At 45.9% G+C, this 26,780-nt stretch overlaps 1 protein-coding gene across 2 annotated transcripts; it reads left to right on the top strand.

Moving 5' to 3' along the window:
- Nucleotides 1-25: 25 nt before the first annotated feature.
- PAFAH1B1 (platelet activating factor acetylhydrolase 1b regulatory subunit 1) lies at nt 26-25,719 on the top strand. 2 transcript variants are annotated; one of them, XM_038157639.1, is made up of 11 exons: nt 26-160; nt 14,121-14,329; nt 14,751-14,835; nt 16,319-16,393; nt 17,250-17,456; nt 17,643-17,811; nt 18,398-18,500; nt 19,184-19,412; nt 20,767-20,868; nt 21,502-21,658; nt 22,214-25,719. In XM_038157639.1, the coding sequence occupies exons 2-11, from the start codon at nt 14,298-14,300 to the stop codon at nt 22,285-22,287; spliced, it is 1,233 nt and encodes a 410-aa protein (XP_038013567.1). In that variant the 5' UTR covers nt 26-160; nt 14,121-14,297; the 3' UTR covers nt 22,288-25,719. The 2 variants fall into 2 exon arrangements, with proteins under 2 accessions (XP_038013567.1, XP_038013568.1); XM_038157640.1 differs by lacking the exon at nt 26-160 and adding an exon at nt 371-390 and having other exon boundaries at nt 22,214-22,752.
- Nucleotides 25,720-26,780: the final 1,061 nt, after the last annotated feature.

Raw genomic sequence — 26,780 nt, 5'->3', positions numbered from 1 at the left:
CGCATGCGCAGCGCCGCGGCGGCCGCGCCGCTCCCGCCCTCCCTCCCGGCGGCCGCGGCGCCTCTGACAGCGCGGAGCGAGCGGAGCGTCCCCGAGCGCCAGGACCGCGCACCGGAACCCCCGCACCGGGACCCTGACCCCGCACCGGGACGCCGCGCCGGTGAGTGGGACAGGCGGGCGGCGCCGGACCCGCGCAGCACAGCGAGGCGGCGCCGCTGGCGGGGCCCGGTAAGGCCGGGGCCCGGCGCCCCCCCCGGCCCGCGGGTTGTCCCGGCGCGGGGCACGAGCGGCCGCCGCTTGCCTCTCCGCTCTCCCCCTCCTCTCCCGCTCCCCGCCCTCGCCCCGCTGCCCCCCCTCTCCTCGCTCTCAAAATGGCGGCCGCGCCCGTTGGTGAGGAGGGACCGGGCGGGGCGGGGGGCGGCGGGGGGGCCGGCCCGGTGTCCTCCCCCGGGCCGGCGGGGGGGGCTCTGGGGGCCGGGGCGCGGCTGCCCCGCTCCCCGCGGACCCCGGCCCCCCTCCCGCGGTGACTCTGCAGGAAAACAGGGCCCGGTGGGAGCGGCGGGGCGGGCGCGGAGCCGCCGCCGGGCCCGTGTCGTCCCCCCCCCCGCCCTCGGGCCGCGCCGCTCCGTCCGTGACTTAGCAAATACCGGGAGGAGGCGATGGGCCGGGGTAAACAGCGATAAAATAGCCCTCAGGGACGATGGGCCTGCTGTGTGCGCGGAGGGGACCCCGAGCATCCCTCCCCGGTTCCTGCCGGGTTTCCCCTGTCAGCCTCTCCCGGGGCAGGGCCGGGCGCCGGGCGATGGCCCAAATCGCCAGCGCGGCCGAGCACCGAAAACAAGACGGGAATTAATAATCCAGGGAAAGGAGTAGGTGTTGTTTCAGAATTTGTCTCGCATCCCCAGTTTTCCTGCAGTGCTCAGCAGGGCAGCAGCGATAGGAGGTGGCTCAGACCTTCAGAACCAGCTGCAGTAAAACGGGGGAGGGAGGTCTAATCTCTCCTTCTGGGGGTCATACCGCTGCCTGGATGGCTGCAGGTGCACAGGCTTCCGTGAAAACCTTATAATGTTGCTTAAATCCTGTATTAATTGCTGCTCCCGAGGTTTTGTTTCCGCAGGAGGTTATGTGCAGGCAGGGCTTTTGATGGAAGTTGGGGGGTGGGAGTGGTGCCTCCCTTGAAAAGTTTGGGGTTTGTTCAGTTCTGTGGGCGTCAGATTTTTTTCAATTTTTTTTTTTTTTTTGTTTAAGGTGGATGCAATTAAACTTGACCTTTAATACCAATAATAATGTGACACCTTCCCTTTCTTTGCCATGGTATCACTCGAACCATTTCAATAGTGCTGCAGCAGTGGGCTTGGTTGGTGCAGGTCAAGTCCTTTCATAATGAATTGCCTACTAGGGATGGGGGAAGGTTAATCTAAGCTATATTAAAAATCTTTAATAAACACCATTTTAATATAATTAAATGTTTGGGCATATTGACCCGGCTAAATTATGTATTTTTGTGGTGATTCTTTTTAAGTATATGTTCCTGTGACAGTATTGTTCATGGCATTAGGAGGTGGTGGTTAAAGAACCTCCGTTCAGTGATGATCATTTTGTAAATGATTGTGCAGCATTTGGCTGGTTTTCGGGAGAGGGAGGGTCTGCTGCCAGAATGTTATTTGCCCTTAGAGTCATTTTGTTAAATAGGAGAATTATGTTGGGGAACTAAACAAAGAAAATATTTTTAAACTGTAAGATGCATTGCAAATTGCCGGCTTGTTCTCGGGCATCTCGTTTTTGTGTGTTTCTGTTGCTGTTCCCATGTTTGTGGATGCTGTGAGCAGCCATTGAGCAGGGAAGAGACTGGGTGGAGTAAGGAGGCAAAGCTGCGAAATGGCTCGATTACCCTTTCAGAGCTTTTTTTTCCTCCCTTTGCCGGGGTGGAGGAATACTAATTGCCGTAACAATGAAGTCTCTTCTTTAGGGAAGAATCTAATGGTGCAGGAAGCTTCGGAAATGAAACAAATCTCACATTCTGTTCTGAGACTGATTTTTCTGCAGGGTGGATTTTGATTTGTCTAGCAGTGAGAAGTGACCAGTCACTGTGGCAAAGCCGGATTTTTTTTGTCTGATAACCGCTTCAATTTATCCACTTAGATATGCACTTGTTGAATTGATTTTATTTACACTTAGATGAGAATTGCAATTTTTGTGCCGGTGTTTTACACACAAGATTTTCTGGAATCTAGAGAAGCCTCTGTATTGTGGCTTCATGCTGTTATTTGTTCATGGAACTTCTTGGTTAGAGCGGATTATGGGTGGGCACACAGAAAAAGGCAATCCCTGGTTTCTCTGGTGACCACAGCTAGTGACTGCTGTCAGTGCACAGACTGGATTGCACTGCCCTTCGCCATGCGCCGAGTTCTTGTAAAATAACATCTCAGGATTTTGGGAGCCCTTTTGAGCTCTGTAGCTCTGTAAGAGCATTGCTGTCCCTCTTGGCTACTACTGCTTAAAGTTGTGTAGGAAAAGCCTTTGAACAAAGGATTTGGGGAGTACAATAGGGATTGGAGGAAGCACCTAGGAGGAGCTGCCTCTGGAAGTGCTCTCCTGTTCCACATGTGCCTTATGGCATTCCCATCTGATTCCAGTGCTGACTGGGGCAAGTACAGCATTGAACATGGATGGTTCTGAAGCAGGCTGAGGTTTTGCTTTTTCATGGAGGTCTCACAGAGATGGGCACACAAGAAAGAGACTGCTTCTCTTAGTATGCCCAAAATTAAAATAAGGGGCAGTGGTTTCTGCATTATTTCTAGTTCATTCACTTGGAGTAGGTTTTCCAGGATTCAGTGGCTGCATGAGCCAGGTACACGACTCTAATGCGTATCCAGGCTAAGGCCAATGAAGAACCTAGCAAAACACTTTCCACCTTTACAGCTTTGGTTGATTTTTGCCCTTGAAATGATGGCACTCGCTTTTTCTCCAGGAGTAACCTGTTCATTTGGGTTCTACAGAAGCAGAAGGCATCAACAGTTCCTTTCTGGCTGCACACAGGCTCTGTCTTGCCCGTCCTGCTGACCCCTGTGCCTGTCTGGCTCCTGTGCTCCTCCCAGCCTGGGAGCTCAGGTTATGTCTTTGCTCTCAGCTTGCTGTGGAGGGGACAGCTCCAGAATCAACATCTGCTGACTGCCGTGTCCAGTACAGCACCCTGGTCTTCCACGAGGAGCTCCATAGCCCATGTCCATCATCAATTGCAATGTATTTACCCTTCTTATGGAGTATTCTGGGCGAACAATAGCTGGCCCCTCTGCCTCAGGGTAGCTCAGGTATAGACTGCACATGTCTGTAAGTTTTTTTACAACCCTCTGTAGCTGCCCTGTGTTCCTGAACTAGAGGGGTTGGAATTACCAAGTACGAAGGAGAGTGACATTGGAATAGTTCGGTGTGGGTCAGCTCTCTTCTACTGTGGTGAACTTCAGGTCCATTTTCTAAACTAAAGGCAAAGACTGGGAGAGCAGCTGAGGCATCCATGAAGTGGGCACTGAAATACTTGTCAGGCTGAAAATTAGAGCTGTGTAGGCCTAAATTCAGGAAATCAAGAGGACAATAGAAATCTGTAATTATTATTAATAGATAATAATTTCATATTTCCTATAGGGTGCGGGGGAGTTTCCAGCCTCTAACATGTAATTTGTGATGGCAACTGAAGATCTTTCCCAAGGATCAGAGCCATGTGTGTTGATAGAATGGTGCTGGGAGTCTCCTGTGGGGTTTGTTGCAGAGAAGTCGTTAAGTTGTGCACTGTCCATACTTGCAGATCCGTCAGTGACGTTACAACTGGCTCCTCTTTCTCCCTTTTATAAGAGCTTACGTATCATTGGCAGGACAACCTGACTACTAAAAATGTATTGCACTGCTGAAGCCTTGCCTGGGTTCGGGGGCTTTCTCAGGAGCTACTTTATTACCTGACACAAGGGAATGGGGCTCCTCATGTGGCTTTTGAGGGTTTTATTCATGGGTCATGTTGCTTTATCTTTTGATCTGCCTGACAGAGTAGGCTACACTTTAAGTTTTTAGAAGTAGGCATTTACACTAGGATAGAATCCTGACCTGTTTAGAATCAGTTTTCAAGTACATAAAGCTGTTTCCTCAGAATTCTTGCTCTGAATGCTGTCCATGCTAGGGGAGTGCGAAGGGCTGTGCTCTGTGGGCAGGATGGTGCCACCACTGGGGTGCAGAGGTGTGGTGGGAGCTGTAGCTCTGTCACATCAGCTCAGCGGTGGGCTTCTGAGCCTAGGTGGGGTTAAATGTCTGGTTTTCATGTATTACAGTTATTTTAGAACAAAACTTTTCTTCATTCCTACCGTGTTCTAAGACTACCATTGAACAGTACATATAAAAAGCCTTGGTGAGAACCAGGATTTTGTCTGATGAGGAGCAGAATTCCAGTTTTACCCTGGAGATGCCAGCTGCTGCGGGTTAGCCCAACAGCTGTGTATTGTTAACCTGTATCTTGTCCCAGTCGTTTAAAAAAGGGCCTTTTCCTCTCAGTTGAGGCAGGACCTGGATGAGGCAATGTTTGTCTCATTCATAATGTTTAAAAGCTTATTCTGTTGTTTGTTTTTTTTTTTAACCTCCTCCTCTCTCCTTAAGGGGTTAGATAGGTGTGACTTAGGCTCTTCTGCTTTTAGTTCACTGTCTTGGAAGCGACCTATCATTTCACTTCCTGCTAGCATCTACTGTCAGGAAATTTCAAAGAAAAATGTTATGTACGAAGTAAGTGTATGCTGAACTCCATTTCCTTGTGACTATAAACACACAGCCCTTTCAAAACTAATGTTGTGCACGGCGTTGTCACACTGACCAGTACCAAGAGCACTGATGCGTATATAACTGTGTAAAAAATCAACATTATTAATTCAAAGTACTTGCTAGTTAATACATTTGGAACTATTTTTGCCATTTCCTTCTTAGTGGTACTGCCTCTGAGCAAGTTCTGCAGCTTGGCTTGGCTGCTTGTGGACTTTGGATAAGGATTGTGGTTAAATGAATGTAATCAATACGTCGCTGTGGTTGTGATTTTGTTGATTCTGGGAGACTTACCTGATATTTTTTCTAGTAACTGCTTGCTGCAGCCTTGAGAAGGTGTTTCCAGAGATGGGACCATGCATGGTCGGGGTTCGTAGGTGGTGCAGCAGCAGTGTCTGTCCTGTAATTTCCTTGGATCCGTTGTTAAGTAGGTCCCTGCTGAGGGAGTTGGTCGAAGGCTGTTCAGAGGCACCTCTTGTTCTGGGGCTGCTTGGTGACTCAGCTGTCACACCTCTTGTGAAGTAGGTGACAGGCTCTGTGGCGTGGTGCTGTACTGGTTTGCATCTGGGATAGCACAGGGGCATTCATGACTGAGATTATTTATACCTTGCCTCTCGTATCCATGTTGATTGTTCCCGTTGTGCTCCACAAACCTTAAGTTCCTTTGGTTTAATTAGACAGACAAGTGTTCCCCTCCCCACCTCCCCCCGAGATTGCCTCTGCCTTGTTTTTCTGCTTAATGCTAAAGCAAAGGTGTTACGTTTATCCCTCTTTAAGACCAGAGGAAAATCAGCTGGACGCAGCTAGGCTGTTTGCTGCAGATAAATGACAATTTCTTCCTTTACAAAACAACATTGGCAGCTTGTCTTGTGCTGGATTCACCTGCTTTTTGGGGTGAAGAAAGAGATTGGATAAACGATTCGGTTTGTTTAAATGCTCATGTCTTTGCAATCTATTAAGAGGATGATGTCATTAATGAGTGTCTATGTATTTTAAACAGATGGTGTCTGTTAAATCAGTAATGGTAGAAGTTTCTGGTTCTCTCACCTTCAGCTCTGTTTTAGAGGCAGGAGTGTAGTAGGTGAAGGTGGGTGATAAGGAAGATGAGACACCTTCTACCAGAACCCTGATTTCATTATTTTTGGTACTAGTGTGATGCAAGGTTGAACACTGTACCCTGTAATAGAGTAAGATGGTATAGATCACAATTATGATGAGCTTTTTTTGGTTTTCATCCCCCCCCTCTCGGCAAGTGAAACCATTTTTGGTCAACAAGATTTGAAAATTGATAAAAGACCAACAGTGTTCTCATGATTGAAGAGTGGAAGTTCTGTCTAAGGTCTTATTTGGATTTCTTTGTGGTTTATACCTTCCCCCATTTCTAAAGTATTAACATAGGTGTTCCTTTAAGTTTTTTTCTGGATATTTTTCTTTATAAATTTAATCAATTTCTGGTTGTTTTTGTTAATATCACATTGCCAGAATAACAGGCAGTTTAATGATTGAATTATTTAAATTTGGTTATAGTCCTGTGACCTCTTTTACAGTTATAAATCTGTTACTTAATTTTTCAACCAGAGAAGTATGGGAGGAAGAACTGAGAACAACGAAGTTCAAATCACAGTGCATGCCTGCTGACAGACATATCTAAGTGCAGCACTCTTCTCCTTGTGGTCTAGAATTGCTATCCCAAAGTATGTATGTGTTGTTTGACCTAGCAAAAATGATAGAAGAATACCCTGCTGGAGTCCTGCAGCTGACCCTGCTGTGCTTTGCTGTGAGCAGGTGCTGAGTAGCAGCGGGTGCCCCTAACACCACCCCTGCCTGCTGTCCTGCTGCTCTCGCAGCCCCCTGGGCAGCAGAGTGGGGGTGCCGTGTCAGAAACCTTCTCGCACCTCTCAGAGCTTCTTTTTCTGCTGCAGCCTGCATTCTTCCTGTTAGTGGCAGCTGCATTTACCTGCGTTTTCACATAGAACTGAACGGGCAGGTTGGAAGAAGGATGTTTTCCCTTGTTTTCCACCAAAGCCCACACACAGATCTCAGGCTGGAGCTCTGACCTGGAGGAAGCTCAGAGGCTCTAAAATGAGATGCTATGACAGTGCTCACTCAAGATGTTTCTCCTGAGCATTAATTGTATCATGCTTCTATCGGAATTGCAAAACTGAAGTGATACATGGCGAAAAAATGTCAAGATTGAATTAATTTAAACTCTTCTTTTAAAAAAAAATATTTCCCAAGCAAATTTGGCCCCGATTCCTCAAAATCATTTAGTGTTGGTGCCTGGGAAGGTAACGAGGCCAGAATGTGTTTTGTTGTTTTACAGTCCTAAAGGTGGGTAGTGACTGCCAGTGATGTGTTAAAAATTTAGCTTGAAATAATATGGGAAAGCAGACGGGCACAGGAGTTGATTTCAGAATGCACAGGCATTTCTTTCGGCAGCATGCTGCGTGGAGCACCCAACTTGCTCCTGGTTTGTAGCATCTTGATGCCATTCCTTAGCTTTATTTTTCAGATGTAATTGCAGCCTGCATTCCAAGTCTTTGGAACACAGGCACTATATCTGATCTGCTACAGATTGCTTTCTGGTTCCCCATGGATTTGGTGCCGAATTATTTTCAGAACTAAACTACTGTATCTGTAAAAGTAGGTGAAATGGGGAAGAAAACAGGCATATAATTCTTCGCTTTTTTCATGTTAAAAATACATTTCCTTTGACAAACCTGTAACTGAACTGAAACGGAAAATGTTTTTTATGAATTATTATAAGCGCTGCACAGAATGCTCTACTCTGTGGGTACTACATTGATGTATCAAACAAAGTGTTGACCTACGGGCATTTTGAGACTTCCCTTAATTGCAGAATAACAGGCTTACTAAACATATGAATTAAAAATAAGGCTCAGAGTTGTAATTCAGATCAGATTTGCTTCTTGTTTTGTTTTTCCCAAATCAGATAGCTGTTGGAGCTCACTTTGTCGTAATCCCTCAGCCAGCTTTACTGATGTAGGCTGAAAAGTGGAAAAAAGATTAACCCAGCTCATAAATGAGTAGCTTTCTCATATTCTCCCACTCATCCCTGCTGGCTTAGCAGGTGATGGATTCTAACATTTTCTAGGATAAGGTCTGTTTGCCGCACTAAGAGCAGCTGCATGGCTGTGCCTGGGTGATTCTGCTCTGGATGAGCTTTCCTGCACTAATGGGGGCAGGATGGAAGCAGGAGAGGAACTGAATTATTTTACTTGTTACTGTTTTTCTTTCCTATCAACAGATAGAGACATAGCCAGGAACCCTTTTCAGGTCCTAACAGTTATGCCTAGGAACCATGGACATTACTTCACTTCTGTGGAATCTGGTTTTGAGTACATTGTGGAAAGAATTGTCCTAATCTGTGGCTTGAGTTTGATAGAGCAGCTTTTTGCTTATGCTTTTAAAACAAAATCAGACCCATTAAAAATTAGTTTAAATTAAAAGGAAGTTTTCTTATATACTCGGTAGAATTTAGCAACATAATCCAGAGGTGTAAGAGAACAATTTATGTGGTCTAGTTCCATAAGGACTAAGCTCTAATTGCCTGGGAATGACTCCCAAGCAACCCCTTTAAGTTCTCTTGTTAATGTTATGAAACGGGATACACTGTCGAAGAACCTTGCAAGGACCTCCTGTGCCAGCCATGTAGCAAGAGACAATGCCACAAGAGTTTCTGCTTTAGTAATGCACAAATGCATCCTTTCAGCTCTAAAGAACTGTGGAGTTTAATTCTGATTATATCAATTCAGTTACTCTTTTTGGTGGCCTTTGGTTTTCATAAGTGACTGGCCTTTCACTGGGACTGTAAAATTAGCTGAAGAGAGGGAGCTAACTGAAGTAGGATTTTGTGTATATTAACAACTCAGAAGTAAACTCCAGGAGTTTTCTTTGAGGTAAAAAAAACTTCTAGGAATGGTAGAATGTGTTAGAGAAACCACTTGAAAGTTGCTAGCGTGTAGCTGGACACTTCAAAATGTTGTAAGTTTTATATGGGTTATTGACATTTTAAGGGATAAGATTTAAATTTGAACCTAAATGTGAGTAATAAAAAACTCTTAATTGATTTCACAGTATGAAACCCAGTTTTGTATGAACCCAGTATGAGCCCAGTATGAACCCAGTTTTGTGTTCCTGATGCTGGTGATGGCTCATGTGCCTTTTTGACACCAAATGGTTTGCATCAGGTGTGCCTGAGCTGGCAGTCTGCAAAAGTGATGCCCGATTTTGTTTCCTTCAATAAATGTTCTTGGAGAATATAATTTAAAATGTTGTCATAATACTTATGGGAAAAATGGTCTTGTAGCTGAGTTAACTAAAGTATTAGAATTCTGCAAAAATGTACAATTCCTAAAGCACAGCAGTGTTGAGCTAAAGCTTTGTTGAGCTTTCAGAGCTGCACTCTGCTGGTCTGTTCTGTATCTGCTGATGCTTTAGCTCTGTAGTTGATGCCATGTATCTCTTCTGATTTTTAATATAATGAGCTACAGTTACATGTTTAGCGTACATAGCTTGTGTTTTTTGGTGACAGCTGTTTATGGAGCCTAAGCAAGGGTCATAAACCCTGCAGAAATTGAATTAATTTACTGTTAAGTTCCTGGAGGAGCCATGGAGATATATTTGGGATATGCAGTACCATGAGGTTGCTGGACAGCAGCAGCAGAGTGAACCTGGGGTGGTGGTGTTGGTGTATGGAACGGTTTGCTGCTGCTGCCCGTGGTGTGAGCCAAGGAATGAAGCTGATTTTTGGTCCTCTCACATCTCACTGTGGTAGCAGAGCACTGGCAGAGCTGGGTTTGCTGTGCCTCACTCCTGGGGCTCACTAAGGGTGAGATGGATCACAGCTCAGTTGGGGGTGACTTCCACTGTGACTTTTTCTGAACAGCAGCAATGGGCGCTGTTATTCAGTTGAGCCATTTTAGGGGTCTCTTTATGGTGTTGGTCCTTAAAAGTGTTTTTGACACTTGATGGGAGCAAACAAAGGCAGTGGAGAACCTTGAACCAAACTTACTGACAAAATCCTGTGGAAGATGCTGAGGTTTGTTGTGATGGGGGAATTTGGTACCTCAGGATACACTTCTGAAAATGGGCATTTGGAAGGGCTTAGGTATATAACCCAAACTGTAGTACTGTTTAGCATCCATGATACTCCACTAAACAAAATCACAATGGACTCTGAAGAAATTTGCAGACTAGATTTGATTTTTTTTTTCTGTGTACAGAATGGGCACTTTTAGGAATTTTAATTCCAGTAATTTTGCTTTTGCTTGATGCTGGTTCTGGTAAATGAACAACTATTTTTGTTCAGGTTGAGACTAAAATGCTGATGAATTAATCTGATTCCATAATGTGCTTCTCAGTTTCATTTGGAGAGTACGTATAGAAAATACTTAAGTGTCTCCTGAAGCAAGTATGCACACAGTCATAGAAATACCTACAAGCCAAGGTGTATCATTTATTGGCATAACGTACCATGAGCTGAGGGGAATCTCTTGCCTGAAAGTGACTGTTTTTTCCCTGCCTCATTGCTGTGGCTGAGCGTGTAGCTATTGTGCTTGGATACCTCCTGTAGAGCTGTCTCAGCTAACAAATGGAGCTGAACTTGTTTCGTTTTGCTGTTGGTGCATTTATGAATCACTTGCAGGTCTTTCATTAAGTTATTGTGAAGTTTTCCAGCAATCTGGGAAGCACTTGAAGCGCACTGATAGCCATCAGTGGATGAAGCCAGTGCTTGAAGCCCGGAAGCAGCAGCGGTCTGTTGAGGCTCTTAGTCACCCTGGGGCAGAGGCTGTTCCTGTGGGTGCCCGCTGTCGGTGTGGCTGGGGCTGGCCGGTGCCCAAGGGCCCTGTGCTCCCCCAGTGGGGCAGAGCTGGGCCTCGGAGCCCCTGCGGGGCAGTGAGCCTGTCCTCGCTGTGGTGAAGCTCAGGAATCTCTGAAGCCCAGTTTAGGAAGAAGGGGGGCAATGGTCAGACATGAAGAGTCAGAGGGTCCCATTTATTTTTATTTTTTTTTTCAAATGAGAAGGTCAGAAGAACGTGCACTGTGCTGTTTTTACCTTCCCTTTTCACCTCACAGTGAGGGTTCTTCTGCTTTTCAGGAATTCCCGCTCAGTTTGTTGCTCTTCATCAATAACTCCCTGTGCTTTAGAAGCTTGTGCAGGGAAAAATTCTGGCCTGTGATGATTCTTGGCTGTCTCTTTTTAAATTAATTTATTTTTAAAGGTTATGCTTTAGGATGCCACTCTAGTTCTGCAGCACCAAAGGATTGAAGTAGGTCTGCTCTCTGAGCTGCTCTGGTGTTTCTGCCAGTCCTGATATGAAAGCTGATGTGTAGCTGGGTGGAAAGGTGGGCAGCTGGGGTGAGGTGCAGCTGCCTGCTGAGGGTGTGCTGCTGTTAGTGGAGCTGAGGAGTGTGTTTTGAATAGGTAAGGAATGGTTTGTGTTGTTCTAGAAAACTGCAGGTCCTGTGCTGCCAGGAGGAGTGAGAGGTGCCCATTGCATGTGTTGTACCTGTGCCAGCGGCAGGTCTTCTGCCAGCTCCCAATTTTAAAGGCTTACAATGACACCTGATCTCGCTGAGAACACCTGTAGCCCTCTGTTACTGCCCTTACACAGAGGTTTGCTCCTTGGTGCTTTTGTATATGCAGACTATTGATAGGGAATCAGATAGGTTTTAAGTTAGAAACTACAACTTGGAGGAGCGCAAGTGGGTATTAATAAAAGGCACATCCTGGTTCACACTAAATTAGTAGCTGTTACTCTGTGGGTGGCTAAGTTCAGTGTGCTTTTTCCTGTATGTAATAGTGGACAGAGTAAAGTTCTCACGCAAAGACACCTTTTCTTTCAGAAGAATATCTAACTCTGTCTTGACACTGCCTCAGTATGCTGATAGGAAGTGACCATTTTGAGGCCATGTGATGGACAGGTGGCAGTTCTTAGTGGGCTGTTTTTGTTCCCCAGGGTTCCCCCAGAGCTCCAGCTGCCTCTCCTGGCCGAGCTGTTTGAGGGTAGCACGGTGGCGGCTGATAGGTGATGCAGGAGGACTGGTTAGTCTTGCTTTGCTGAAGCCTGTATGTCACAAAGTCTGCTCCAGCTGAACAAAAGGTAGTTCACATGGTGGCACAGGTGTGTAATTAATGGTGGTCCTTTTGGGTTTTCTGGGTTTGGGCGCTTCTGCTTGAGTGGATTCTTTGTGTGTGAGTTTTTTGGTTTGTTTTTTTTCTTTGTTTGCAGTGGGCTTTGGTTGTTTTTGTTTTGTTTTTCTGGTTTTGTCTATGAAGGAGGCAGTCCTAAAAATACTTCCCCTTCTATTTAGGTGGCTTTTTAGTTAAAAGTTAGGAATGCTGAGCAGGGTGCTTGGAACAGACCCTTTCTGGAGGAGCGAGATGCTGCAGATCAGTTGGCTGGTGGCTTTGGTTCAGCTGTAATTTGCTAATAGCAGGAGTTGCTGCTTTGCTGTGTGGCTATTGGAATTAATCTAGTGCTAGGATCTGTTTCTCACTAACAATTCAGAGTTAAAGTGTGGAGCAGCCCATGTGTTGGGAAGTGGATATGGGATATGGAAAAGTTTGGGGTTACTTTACATTTGACGGGGAAAATGCATTTCTAAATAGATGATGACATGTGAAAGAAGGCCTTACAAACACAGTAGCTGTTATTTTTAGACAAGTGCTATAATTGCATCTCCCAGATGCCACTATTTGAGATACTGGGATTTTTCACTGGAATCAGCACGCTGGCGCTGGATGTGCTGGGCATTCAGGGCGCAGTGGCGGTTCCTGACACAAACCCCGCGGTCCGTTCCTGCTCTGACGGCCCGGAGGCAGCCGGCTTTGCGCGCTGCCGGGCGCTGCCGTGTGTCGCTCGGGAGGCGCCGGTGCCGCTGTCCCGCGGCGCGCCCTCTGCGGGCGCCTCCCGGCACTGCAGGACCGTGTGTGGGTGTTCCCTGAATTCCCGTTCATTTGCGTGTGGTACCCTGCGCTGTACCGAGCGCCGGGCATCTCTGAAACCCAGCTGTCTCTTTGCCTGGCATGAATTGGGTTATGGACAAGAGGAGGTGAAAGGCTTGCCTCTGTTATCTGAAAGGATGAAGCCTGTGCTGTTAGTTTTCAGCCGAATTGTTTCTGAAATAGCTATTGGGGAAGAGGTTGGACTAATTAAATGAGGCATTGCCTGTTCAGAGTGTTCCTACCGTAACTGGCTTGCAGGCAGTATTACAGATGTGCAGCATTTAACATAGAAGATCCACCAGCAGGGTGGAAACAAGCAACTTGCTGCTTAAGCTCATTTTGAAGCAGACAGCAGGGCCTAGATAGGTTTAGAAAGAAGCCTCTGATCCATTAATGATACAAGCTTAGTATTTTCCTTACTGTTTTCCTAGCAGGCTGTTGTTTAGAGGAGGCTCCTTACTGAAATTGTTATTGAGCTGTGGTACTGAAGTCAGGGTACCTGTGTGTCTAGGGAGGGGCAGAGGTGGGGCAGCGGGAGTGTGCAGTCCTCAAGCAGTTGGCAGAAAGTTTACAAACCCACCTGCTGTCTCTGAGCCTCTGTGCATTGCCTCGGCTTATCTCGGTGCTGAAGGCTGGTTGGTTGGTCAGACTTGCTGAGCAGCCTGAGAGAATGATGAGCTCTGTTCAGAGCCTGCCAGGTGTGCGAGAAGTGCCGTTTCAGCACTTCCCTTGGTCGTGGTGCTCACACGGTCCCTGCAGCGCAGAAAGCAAAGGCAGCGTGGGTTTGGTGATGTCACTGTGGCAGAGGTTGCAGCTGCCCAGTTGAAGCAGGTTGTGCATGAGAATGCTGCAGTTCACGTTTCTGAATCAAGGGATACTAACGAGTGTGTGTTTTGGAAAAGCACAGCTCCACTGACTTGAACTATCCGAGCGCGTCGGGTTTCAGCTGTATCCCGAGTTGGCTGGCCTTGCCAGGGCTGCTGTGAGAGCCCAGCTGCAGTCGTGGGCCTGTGGCAGCTCTTCCCATGGAAATGGTGCCGCTCTGATCGGATTGGAGGACTGTTTAAAAATTTGCTGTGCCCTAAACAGGAGCGAGATGAAGTATTAACTCTAGGTAGACAAAGAAAACAAGTATTGTCTCTTAGTCAAAGGTTCTTCGAAACTCCCTCAGGTGGTGGTACTGGAGTGGGGAAAGTCATTTGTGTGCTGCAGTTGTGTAGCACTGTAGCTGCAAGGGCCCCATGCTGGGCTACAGCCAGGGTCTTTAAAGATGCTGTTTGGATAAATCTAAGAAAGCTGCCTGAGGAATGCTTGTTTCAAGGAAAAAAATTATGTCTCTTTCTCCTCCTTGTAGATGGATTGAATCTTCTGTGTTGAATGCCTCTGGATTTCCTACTGGGTTTCACATCTGGGGAAATACTTGTGATTTAAACCACTGTGGCAGACTGAATTGTGGATCCTGGGTTCCCAAGACTTCAGCTCTTGAGGAGAAGCCGCTGCTCGATCACGTTAACCTGCCATCTCAGCCACGATGGTGCTGTCACAAAGGCAACGAGATGAACTGTAAGGGATCGTTGTTTTTAAGTTTGTGTTGCATTTTCATTAAACTTCAATTATTAGCATTTGTTTCGAAATAGATTTTAGAGTGTCTCTGTTCACATGCCCTTTGAGTACTGTGTATTGTGGTTTGGATCTCTCTACTATTTATTTTTGCTAGAACTGATGGTATTTGAAACTAGAATTGGGAAATGATGAAAATATAATTTCAAAGTTACTGGTGGCATAAAAAATGGATTCTTCAATTTGCAGTAAGCACATTGCAATATAAGCTGCAATCTGTGAATTCTACATTTATCTTGAATAAATTCTGGAAATTTTTTGCTATTTTACTTTGTAACGTAGACAAGGATCTGATCAGAATGCACTATGTTGTGATGACAGTATTTCTCTGAGTCCTTAAACTGTATTAAATGTTGTTTTGTAGAAATCGAGCGATAGCAGATTACCTCCGTTCCAATGGCTACGAGGAGGCATACTCGGTTTTTAAAAAGGAAGCTGAATTAGATGTGGTGAGTTCAAGCACGATTCTTCATCTAAATTTTAGTTCAGAAGTCAGTTTTATGGCGTTTGCATCTGTTCTGAACCTGGGTGTCTGTTGCCTACCTGTTAGCTCAGGCAATTTCAGAAGTGGGGGTGATGAGCTCACACAGCTTATTGCCTTACCAGAAAAGGGAAAAATAATCATTGGGTGAGTTGACCATTTCTGAGCAAATGGTTTTATAACCAGATTTGAAATGGTCTGAGACTGTGCAAATTTGGAGACTGACTTCACTGGGAATCTTTGAGAAACAGGAGGATAAAACTGGGTTGCTTTTGTCCTCTACTTTATCATACAAAGCCAGTGTTGGAAAATCCTTTTGAGATTTGAGTTGGGTCAGGAGTTAAGGGATTGCCTGAGTCTGTTGCATGCCTCTTTGGTAACCATGTAGTGGGAGAGCAGGCTGAAACAGTTCCTAGAGATTCATCATCCAGTACGGCCAGGTTGGAGCAGCCTGGTCTAATGGAAGGTGTTCCCCCCAGCAGGGGCTGGAACAAAATGAGATTCAAGATCCCTTCCAACCCAGACCAGTCTGTGGTTCTGTGATTGTGTGACCAGCTCTGGTTAGCAGCTCTGTTTGCTTAGACTGTACAGATGCCAATGACTCAGACCAGTCATTTCTTGCAACTTCATTCTGTTGATTTGCCTTTGTCACAGATAATTTGGTATAATTTTTAACTTTGCCACCTATTAGCATAGGAGGTGTGCATTTCATATGGCTGCAGCTGGATTGAGTAGTAAAATTCTGTGTGCTGGAAAAGTCCTTGCATTTTCTTTGTTGCATATCTTGCATTGTTCTTTTTCCAAAATGCTTGAAGTTTGACTTAATTTCTCCAATTTGCTACTAGTATTGAATAAATAAGTAGAAATGACAAATTGAAATACCATACTTATAATTGAAAATCCTAATATCATTTCCCTATCTGCCTTATCTATCAACCTAATTTAGTTTCCTCTTCCCAAAGCTTAGGAAAGCAATCTAAATAGGTTAGATGGTCCTGAGGGAAAGAGAAAACGCAGTTGCTAAAAGTTTCATGACTTTTATGCAAAAAAATCTGAATTGGAGTGGGCTATACTAAAGTGGAAAGAAAAGGTAAAGGCAGAAATTATTTGAGTAAATTGGAATGATGGATGTGTAGCTCTACAAAGAGAGATTTAATTTTTGTATGGATTATTCATGCAAATAACTCCAGCTTTCACAAGTGCCCCCCTATAGCAGTAGATCAACATCTGTCTCTGACCAAGGTAGCGAGTCCTCAGAGCTTTTATCTGCTGTGGAGTAAGTCTGGGCATGTTTATTTTCTGATGTCTGTTATCTTCATCACGTTTAGGATTATTGTAGCATCAGACTGTGATGTTGTAATGGAAAGGAAGTGCAGCACTTAGTTACTTCTGTGTCTCTGACATTCATTTTCTGTGCTGCTTTTCTTCTTTCTTTAAATGCTTCTTCTCAGAATGAAGAGTTAGATAAGAAGTATGCTGGACTTCTGGAAAAAAAATGGACATCTGTTATAAGATTACAAAAGAAGGTAAGCAGAGATGTGCTGGATGTACACAGATAAAAAGTTAGCCCAGAAAGCATTCAGCACTGACCATGCATGTGCAGTCCTGAAGCTGGAGAGGCAAGAGGTGCCTTGAGGCAGCTGGTGAGCGGGGAGGTGGAATCGCTGTGTGCAGAGGGTCAGGCTGGGCTGGAGCACAGGAAACATCAGTGCTGCCTGTTGTCTTTGGCCATGGCCCTAGAGGGAAGGAGCCATTAGCTCCAGTGCATTCCAGTGGGGGATTGTGCTGCAAGTGGAGAATACAAAACTCTTTTTAGTCACGCTTCAATGGTTCAAGAGTGTATTAAAAGCAAAAAACCCTTAAAATCAGTGTGTTAACAATGAAGTCCCATTCCTTGTGCAGGTTAATACAGCAAGGGTTTATTAGCCCTCCAGTGTTTCTGTTGCTGGTTAATGTGTGTGCTAGCTCCAGCAGGACACAGAATTCCTGCAGCAGTAGCATTCCTTTTTGTTAGCACAACCTTCTTTGGTAGTTTGGCACAATAGTAATTCAGATGTATTTGTACAGTGTGTGAGTAAAGGGGATTTTGTAGAACTTTTTTTTCCTGTGAAAATATTTGGGAATTTGAAAAGAATAAATGATTAATGATTGAATTATTAAGAATTAACTATAAATTATTAAAGAATAAGCTATAAATTATTAATTTAGGTTTGATTTTTAAAGCCAGTGCTACTGACTGTTGGTTATCAGTTTCAGTCCATGCAATTTTTGCTTAACTGTGAGTTTTGGAGTCAGTTGTTATTTGGATTACCAATGAAGCAGGTGAATTAGATCTTGTATAAAACTGGAAATGAAAGGTCTCTTTAAAATTCTTACACTTAGGTAATGGAATTAGAATCGAAGCTGAATGAAGCTAAGGAAGAATTTACATCAGGTGGACCTCTTGGTCAGAAACGAGACCCTAAAGAGTGGATTCCTCGTCCTCCAGAGAAGTATGCGTTGAGTGGGCACAGGAGTCCTGTCACTCGAGTCATTTTCCATCCAGTGTTCAGTGTTATGGTCTCTGCTTCAGAGGATGCCACAATAAAGGTATGTGTGTGCTCCAGACAGCTGCCTGTGGAATCACTGACAGTGAAACTTGTTCTCCTGCTGGGCTTACAGTGCTTAAAGTTAGCTGGAAATAGGTGCTAGACTGGCCTGCAGAGTGCAGCTGTGAGGCTGGAGAATACAAAGAGTCATGGGCTGCTGCTAACAGGTTGTCTGTTCCCTTGTCAGGTGTGGGATTATGAGACTGGAGACTTTGAGAGAACCCTGAAGGGGCACACAGACTCTGTGCAAGATATTTCCTTTGACCACACTGGCAAACTCTTGGCCTCCTGTTCTGCTGATATGACCATTAAGCTATGGGATTTCCAGGGCTTTGAGTGCATCAGAACTATGCATGGTAAGGCATAAAGGGATTGATTTAGCAGTCTGTAAAGTGAAGAGGTTTTTTTTGTTTTTTTTTAATGCAGGAAAACTGATGTGGAAAGGGGTTATGGAGCAGAGTATTTTCTAAAATAAAAAGGGGGGATATTGTTTGATACTTTGTGTGCTCTCTAGATAGGGGATACATGCAGTGTTTATGGAATGAAATAGCATCTTAAATCTACCGTGCATGATGGTGTAGGAAGCATCTCATAATGATACTGAAATAAAATGACAGAGGGATTTTAGCTTTAAATATTAAATGCTTTCTAGACAGTAAAACTGCCTTCAAATCAGTGAAAGATTCCTCCCTTCCTTCAGCCCCCAGCCCCTGATGCAGGGCTACAGGAAGGGAGGAATCAGTGCCAGAGGAGTTGTGGCTGCTCCACGTGGGGTTTGGCTGCGTGTGTTTGATCACACAGGAACGTTTACATGTAAAGATTATTCAATAAAGCACACTCTGCTCTGTAGCTACTTGACCAAGATTTTAAAAAAAGCAAGTCCTGTGTGCTCTGTGAAAGCTCTGCCAGTGCCACTTAATAAAGGCTTTGTTTTGTTTTTAGGTCATGATCATAACGTTTCTTCGGTAGCCATCATGCCCAACGGAGATCATATAGTTTCTGCCTCAAGGGATAAAACTATCAAAATGTGGGAAGTCCAGACAGGGTAAGTGCACTTGTGAGCAAACACCACCAGAACAAAAGCAAGGAGAAACCACTTTGTGTAGAAACGGGACACAGGAATCTGAATGTCAGCAGGCACCCTTTGAATTGGGAAATGATGTTCTGCCATTTAGAGCAATTCACTGAAAGATTCTGCCCCAGTCATTAGGCAGAGGGGTTTAGATCCTAATACTGACTAATTAAAGCTAACTGGGTTTGTCTTTCTGGAAGCTATGAAGGTAGATCTCTAGCTCATACCAATTAGGAAAATAAATTCACTGGTTAACCATGAGTTTAAAGGGAGTATCTGTTACCTTTCTTGACACAGATCAAGGTGTCTCCTGATTTTCTTTTTTGTCCTCTTGTTTCATTTATCAGTTGTCTCTCTAATAACCTAAATGACCTGTAAATCTCTACTTGTTCTTAAAATACCTGTTTAATGCAAGTAGTCATGTCAACCTGATTTTCCCCCAAGGTTCCTGCTTTTTGCCTTAACAAGTTTTAGCTAGCTCCTAGCTGTCGCTGCTTTCTCACGTCAGCATCCTTTCCACAAACTCTTCATGGCATGCTCCATCACCTGCCTGGATGAACGTGTGTGCACTAGAATACTCAATAGCCACTGAGTAGGTGAGGTGTGCTGAGATCTGCGAGGCGCCGGGGCTGAGTGCTGCTGTGCTCTTTGCACAGGTACTGCGTGAAGACTTTCACGGGGCACAGAGAATGGGTGCGCATGGTGCGGCCCAACCAGGACGGCACCTTGATTGCCAGCTGCTCCAACGACCAGACGGTGCGCGTGTGGGTGGTAGCGACAAAGGAGTGCAAAGCTGAGCTCCGAGAGCACGAGCATGTGGTAGAGTGCATTTCCTGGGCTCCCGAGAGCTCCTACTCCACCATATCAGAAGCCACAGGATCAGAGGTAACGCTCCCGGGCTGTTACACACACGAGCGCGCACAGGGAGAGCATTGTCCGTGCTCTGTGTAGCACTGACAGCCACTGAGCTTTGGGCTCAAAGGGCCTGGCAGGTACAGCAGCTGTATGAGTGCCTCTGTCCGAGTGTCTTGGTGTGCAGCTAAGCCCCGTCTTGGCTCCCAGGGCCCAGCTTTTGTGTTTAGGACCTATCCTTGCACTAGTGAAAGTGAACTGCAGGGAGATGCTCTGTTCAGGGAGGGGTGAGAGTGGGACCACTGTCTTGTACTGCAGCAAAGAAATGTGTGAAGCAGCTTCTCTGGCAGAATGTGAAGATTAAAAGGATGCTTAGCGATTGGAAGGTAGAGGGGGGAAGGAGCCAGTCAGGAATGCAGAATGAAGCTGCCTTGGGTGCAGTGTGCCCTGTCCTGGAGTCAACACCGATTGCTGTGATTTACCGTAGAGCTGCTGATGGGAGAAAGCATTCCTTAACTACAATGAATCCCAGCTTGTGTGATCACTGATACCCCTTCTAGTGAGCCTCAAGAAAGGCTAAAGGCCAGAAAAAATTTGCATTCTAAGGATGTTAAAATGTAGAAAAAAGGAAATAGAAATAAGCTCCAGTTTCTAGTCAAGCCCCCCGCCCGGCGTTGCTGTTTTGCCCTCTGCCTCCAAAGGCCATGGACACCCCAGGGGACAAGTAGCCATACTGAACACAAGGACTTGACTAGTGATGGCTTTTACAAGTTATTTCAGTCAAATTTTACTTGAATCGCTTAAAGATCCTTATAATCTTCTAATTATAAGTAATTAAAGCTGAAGTCCGTGTGGGCCCTGCAGTGGTGCCTCCGCTGCCCCCTGCTGGTGGGATCGGGCACAGCCCGCCTTCCTGCACACCTGCGGCAGGTGAGAGCCCGGCCGTGGTCACACCGAGCATGGACACACGCAGATCACTTCACAGTAGGAAGTTTTCAGAAATTCCTAACCCTGCTTCATTACATTTTATGAAGAATGTGAACACAAAGATATGTGTGAGCTGCATCCTTGTCCTGAGATGGCACTTGAGCTGTGTCTGCTTGTTAACAGAGGATGTCTTGCAGTAGGCAAGTGTGTATTCAGTGTTACTTGGTTTGTGGAATCAGCAGGACAAACAACCATTTCTTTTTACAGATTGTGTAATTCTCCTAGCATTAGTACCGGTGCCTGTGACCCAGCTTTGTCAGCGTGGGTTACTCGCTGCTGCAAGCTGTTGTATGATCTGATTTTGGTACTGAACAATATCACTGGGAAGGGATCTGCTTCGTTCCTCCTCTTGCTGCTTCCATCCTGTGCGTACCATAACTTAAAACATAATTTCCCCTAGACTAAGAAGAGTGGCAAGCCTGGGCCTTTTCTGCTGTCTGGATCCAGAGACAAGACCATTAAGATGTGGGACATTAGCACTGGCATGTGCCTTATGACACTTGTAAGTCCATTGGTGTTTTTTCTGGCAGTCCTAGCTGCGTATGTACAGCCAGTTTTAATGAAATTTATTATCTTGCATGTCATGTTTTCAAAAGAAGCCAAAGTTATAATAATGCAAATGCTGGAAATACAGTTTTAATGGCTTCTATGGTTCAGATCTTGTTGTTGCTAAGAAATACTGACAATCCCCAAAATCATGGTGTGAATGCAGTACTGTGGTGTAGGTTCTGTTAGGAGTAGCTTGGTTTGTTTACAGAAATGCTGGTAATGATCTGAATTGTGTCTTCTGTGAAACATCACGTGTTTGCCACGTGTGGGACTTCCCACGGGCCATAGCCTGCTGTTCCCAGCTCGTTCTGGCTGGACTGGGTGGTGGTGCTGGGGGTGGAGAGCAGAGTTGGTGCAGATCACATGAGGACTGCTGTTTGTTTGCCTTCAAGTACAGGAACTTGCACTGTTGGGAGGACTGATAGCGGTGCAATAATAGAAACTGGAGATAAGCTTGGGTTCTGAGAGGTCTCAGGAGCTCAGTGCTGTCCGTGCGGGGCCAGGCAGGGGTCCCTCAGCGTGCCCTGGTGCGAGGTGTGGGGTGCTCGGCTCTCAGCCTGCTCACTGATCTCTCCTTGTGCACAAGGTGGGCCATGATAACTGGGTACGTGGCGTCCTGTTCCATTCTGGGGGAAAGTTTATTTTGAGCTGTGCTGATGACAAGACTCTCCGTGTCTGGGACTTCAAGAACAAGAGATGCATGAAAACCCTCAACGCGCACGAACACTTTGTTACCTCTTTGGGTATGTATTGCTCCCTGGGCCAGAGCTGCTGCTGCCCCCCTGGCTGCAGCTGAGCACCGGGCTGGCATTCACCCTGGGGCCTTAGTGGCACCTTGTGCTCTCTCTGTAGCAGAAACGAGCTAGAAATTAACTCCAGTTTCTAGTCAAATCCCCACCCCTGTGAGTTGTAGAGTTGGAGAGTGCTGGATTTTTCCACTTCTGCTGCCAGTGTTGCTCATGGATAAGAATGTTAACTGACAGGGAGTTCTGGAACCTGTCACCAGAGCGTGCAGGCACGTGGGGAGGGCTCTAGTGTCAGTGCTTGCCCAGCAAAAGGAAAAGAAGGGTGTGCACAACAGTCAGGAAAGAGTTACTTTGAATTCCTGGACATTCCTGGTTTGTGTTACCAGATCTTGGTTAAGAGCATGAGAGAATTTGGCTACAGAAGTACAGCCAGGAGCTTTGGAATTTAGCCTGTGAGCTGGTAGAATCATTTTGGAAGAGCAGTGCCATTCAGTGAGAGTAGGAAATGCTGAAGTTGGTTCACTGGTAACGTGAGCTTTTGTCTCCTGGCAGATTTCCACAAGACAGCCCCGTACGTGGTGACTGGGAGTGTAGATCAAACAGTAAAAGTGTGGGAGTGCCGCTGATGGAGTTCACAGTGACCCCTTTTCCTCTGGATGCACTCAGATACCATGGTTACCCATTGAGCTCTGTTTAAATAAATATTGTCCTTTCATGTAAATTATTCTGGATGTAGATTGAGCTTATTAAATGTTACACACAAAGTATTCATGCATGGTGAATCCAAATTGTATACTGTAAATTTACATACGTTGTCTAGAAGTACCATAGGTTTAAGAACATGGGCTGGCATTGGTCACATCAGACCTGAGAAGGCAGAAGTGGGATGATTGGAATAGGGCACTTAACTGAATAGTTGACAGTGTCGTTATGTCGGATAATTATACCTGTTTTTCTTTCTGCTGTCTGTTGGTGCCTGAATTGGTGACCTCATTTGGGAAAAGTTTTGTAGGGCTCTTTCAGAAATGTGTATCTATGTAACATCACTTAAGTGTGCTTAATAAATCTTCTCTAAGAATACTAGATAATAAGGCTGCAATTCAGAATCTTCTGAACCTTATATGTAATTAATGGAAATTAATTAAACTCTGGAATATTTGTCATGAAACATTTGCCAAATCAACAGAAAACATTTGTTTTGGCCTCCTATCACGCAAGGGTTGGTATATTTATAGAACTGACTGTAAACCTGAAATAAGACAACAAATCTTAGTCGCAGCTGATGTGATAAATGTATTTATTTTTTATTTGGTCATTCAATGGTTAAGCTGTGCTGTTAAACTAAGTTTAAATGGTTTTTTGTTTGGTTTTTTTTTATGCTAGACGAACTTCCAGGAGGAGTTGTCCATCCCACTAGAGTTTAGTGATCCAGTTTCCAGTAGAGCTTCCTCTCCCAAATGACTGCCATGGTCCAACTTGCTGTTTGCTTTCCATGTTTGTTAGAGATGTGCAATTCCTATTTACACAGCAGGATCAAAGGACACTTCCCTCATTCACTGGCAGGAAATTGGGGTATACAAAAGTTTTTTGGTTTCCTTAGTGCCTCCTCGGACAATGAGGTGATCCTCACCTTGGCAAAGTGGCTCCCATTGAAACATCCTGGGGTTTGCAAGTGGAGAAAAACCTTGGGCTGCAGCATTGAGATGCTTTAAAGGAAGCACTGAGTGTCTTGAGAATCACTTGACAATGGCAGGTCAGATCCATGCAGGCTTCTAAAGAAAGATGCCGTGAACAAAGCCCACACCCATCTGTGGGAATGATGACGAACATTAAAACCAAACCCAAATCCTATCAGCAAAACCAGCCCAGCTCAGTTATTAGTATTTATGTTTGGTGTACACCATTTTTAATTTGCACATCCCTAAAGTTACATATTTTGATCGGAAATGAATGAAAATATTATAAATTAATATTTTAATCAGCATTTTTGTGACAGATTCCATTGTAGATAACCAAGAATTACAATACTTATCAAACTAACCAGGTGTTTTTAAAAATCAACTTTAAAATTGACAATACAATGAAGTACCAGGCTGATGTTTTAACAGGTGAATTTGTGCTTTATTTTATTCCTTTGGTTTAATCCATGGCTTTTAAAATGTCCCTTTTAATGCCCTTGAGAGTCCCTGACCAGCACAGGGTGGGCTGGAGGGCGAACACACTGCACTGGTGAGGGGGAACTTCCACAGCGAGCCCAGAAGGACCCTTTGTTCTGTGGGAGGAGCTGGATTGGGGTGTGGGATCCTCTGGGAAGCGGTGGAGAAGGCGGGGTTCTGATGAGGGGGTTTTCAGAGCCAGTTTAAGATCCAGGCTGATCTCTTAAATCCAGTGGTTTCTGTCATTCTCAGTGTGTGTTGCTGCATAAGCATGCACGAATAAAATCTGTTTTGTTCATTAGCTGCTTGGACTGGAAAAATTTGCTGCTTTTTGTCCTATTGGAGAATTCCAGATACACAAGTAGAGCATCTTAAATCCCTCCATGCATCTGCAACTGTAAAGTAATAACATCTGTTTAATTCCTGGTAGGACCTAGAAACTTTATTTAAAGTAAACCACCCTCATGTACATAACTGGCAACCTGAATGAGAAATTAAAGGTACCTGTGCTGTGGAAGTTGTCTACTGCATTTTTTCCCTGTAGCAGACACGTTTACCAGGCCACCCGGCCCCAGTGTGGGCAGCAGTGTCACTGCTGTGTGGGACTGCGCTGCTGCTGTGCAGAGTGAGCCTGCTGGGGCAGCAGGGAACGATCTCAGGGATGGTCCTGAGCGGACCAAAGCTGCAGCCCTGGCTGGAAGGGAGCCACCCCGCAGGCATGGGGTGAGGGGACACTGTGGGTACGCTGTGGAGCCGTCCCCTGTTGCTGTCAGCTTGTGCTGTGCCTTTGCTGTGATCAGATCTGCAGCAGCCAGGTGGCTGGGTCGATACTGAACCAGGGGCATTGGAGGGGGCCAGAGGGTCGCTGGTGCTTTGGCACTTTGCCTAACCCTGGCAGCACGTGCCAGGACCCAGCTCTGGCCTGTCACCAGAGCCACTGCAGATCCCTGGGCTTGGCCTAGCCTGCGGCGTGCCACACGGGCCAAAAGTGCAGCGTTTTTTGTGGTTTAGATAGACGCTGAGGTTGGTGTGTATGCCATCTTGCACTTTAGAAGGTGAAACAAACCCATCCTGCTTTTGTGTGTGGTGTGACCAATGTGTGCCCGGGACACTGAGGAAAGGAAAACAACCCCTGGTTGGTAGTGAGTGGGGACTGTGGGCATGGGGTCCCTGCCTCTCCTCTGCTGCCTCCTGCCCATGTGAACTGCCTGAGAAATCACTCTTGGACAGCTCCTGACTCCCCTGAGAGCTGTTTAAAAGGAAAAATACTTTGTTTTTGTAGACAGTGGTGGCTTGGTAATCCTTTAATGATTTGAATATTGCAAATGCTGAGTTGAGTGAAGGAAAAGCGCCCTTGGAGTGAGCTGTTGTGTCCAGCTGTATATAATGTCCGTGTATTAAATCAATACCGAGAGTCCTGTAGCAAGAGCACGTGCATAGAGGGGTGGGATGGACGGGGGGGAGTGGGGGGGTCGCGTTGGATTTGCAAGTCACAACTGGCGTTACTGGCCTTTTTATCTTTCCACTGTGTCATGTAAGTAGCTGCTTTCCTGTCCTGCCTGTCCCTCAGGCTTCCCCAAGTTCATTCTGAAGAGAAGTTAGCAAAATCCTCACGCTTTAGAGTCGATCCCGACATCGACGTGAAGGCAAATGTCAGATGTTTGTTTGAGCGCTGTTAGAGGTTGCGATCGGAGAGAACAGTTCCCAGGCTGTAGGAGTTAACTGAAGCATTGACACAATTAAAACAAAATCGGAAAAGGAATGTATATAATACTGCTCTGTGTTTTACAGTAAGATTTGTTGCTCTCAGACTGTGTAAAACAAAATTTATTCATGTTTTCTGCATATTAAAAAAATCTTATTGTACCAATTGGTAAACTATTAAATGCATATAAAACTAGATGTGGTTTTGTTTCCTTGGATGCAAGAATTAAAACTATTTTGAAAAAAAGCTATTGGTGTTTCACCCTCAGATTTTGCTCCCACCTGCTTTGCCCTTGCTCTGATTTTAATTTAACTTGTGCTCACCTGAGGCTGCAGGAAGTGGTTTTGAGCTGGTTCGTGTCAGCTGGAGTAGTGAGAGGTTTTGTTGTTTGATCTGATGCAGTGAGGCGCTGCAGGAAATGTTCTGGTGGGCTGAGCTGGACTCACAGGTGGGCAGGAGAGCCTTGTCCCTGGTGGGGTTGGGTTTGGTGGGATTTTCCCCTCTCTTGCCCCTCTCTCTGTGCCGCAGACAGGAGCTGCCTTTGCTGCTCCTGGCCCGGGGCTGGAGCCGCTGAGCCCGGAGCAGCGGCGCTGGGCTGGGGGCCACCCGGGGCAGCTGCAGGCACTGCGTGGATCTGGCCACGTCCGCTCTGCTGCTGGGGTCTTGTGCCTGTGTGTGCTTTGGTGTCATTTCCCCTGTGATTTGGCCCTAATTGCTCAAGTACCGTTTAGAGATGGGTCAGTGGCTGGAACTGGAATGGGCACATCTTCATACTGGAAGAGCATGGATGTGAGCTGGATATGGGGAGAGGATGAAAGGGCACTCCTGCCAGCTGCGGTCTGCGGAAGCGGCTGGTAGGGTGGTGCTTTGCAGTGGGAACAGACACGGGATGGACATTTGGATGAGACCCACTTGCATTTGGGAGAAAACCTGAGTCTGGGCTCTGCCAGAGCCAGTGCGTGCTTGGGCTATCCCCGATGGGGTGGCAGGGTGGCACAGAAGTGGTTTTTGGGGTGAGGGTGAAAGGCAAGCCTCTTTCATCCACAAGCAGTGAGCTCACAGGGAGCGCAAGGCAGGTTCAGGTGTGAGTTGCCAAGACAACAGTACAGGCAGTTAAATTTCATTTTCCCCCTTAGCTGGGTGAGTTGCTGCTCGTGGGGCAAGTGCTGCACTGACAGCAGCTCTGCAGGTGTTTCCATCCCAGTGGAGCACTGATGGGCACGGAACATTCTTCAGGTGACCGGGTTGAGTCCCTGCC

The sequence above is a fragment of the Motacilla alba genome, chromosome 19 (assembly GCF_015832195.1).
Source record: "Motacilla alba alba isolate MOTALB_02 chromosome 19, Motacilla_alba_V1.0_pri, whole genome shotgun sequence".
Classification (NCBI taxonomy): Eukaryota; Metazoa; Chordata; class Aves; order Passeriformes; family Motacillidae; genus Motacilla; species Motacilla alba.
This window is presented reverse-complemented; position numbering and strand designations above follow the sequence as displayed.

Excerpts from the sequence above, each read along its gene's own strand:
- PAFAH1B1 (XM_038157639.1), top strand. The coding sequence starts at position 14,298 with ATGGTGCTGTCACAAAGGCAACGAGATGAACT. Across the intron at positions 14,836-16,318 it reads AGGAAGCTGAATTAGATGTG|AATGAAGAGTTAGATAAGAA; the intron begins GTGAGTTCAAGC and ends GCTTCTTCTCAG. Across the intron at positions 18,501-19,183 it reads ATGTGGGAAGTCCAGACAGG|GTACTGCGTGAAGACTTTCA; the intron begins GTAAGTGCACTT and ends CTCTTTGCACAG.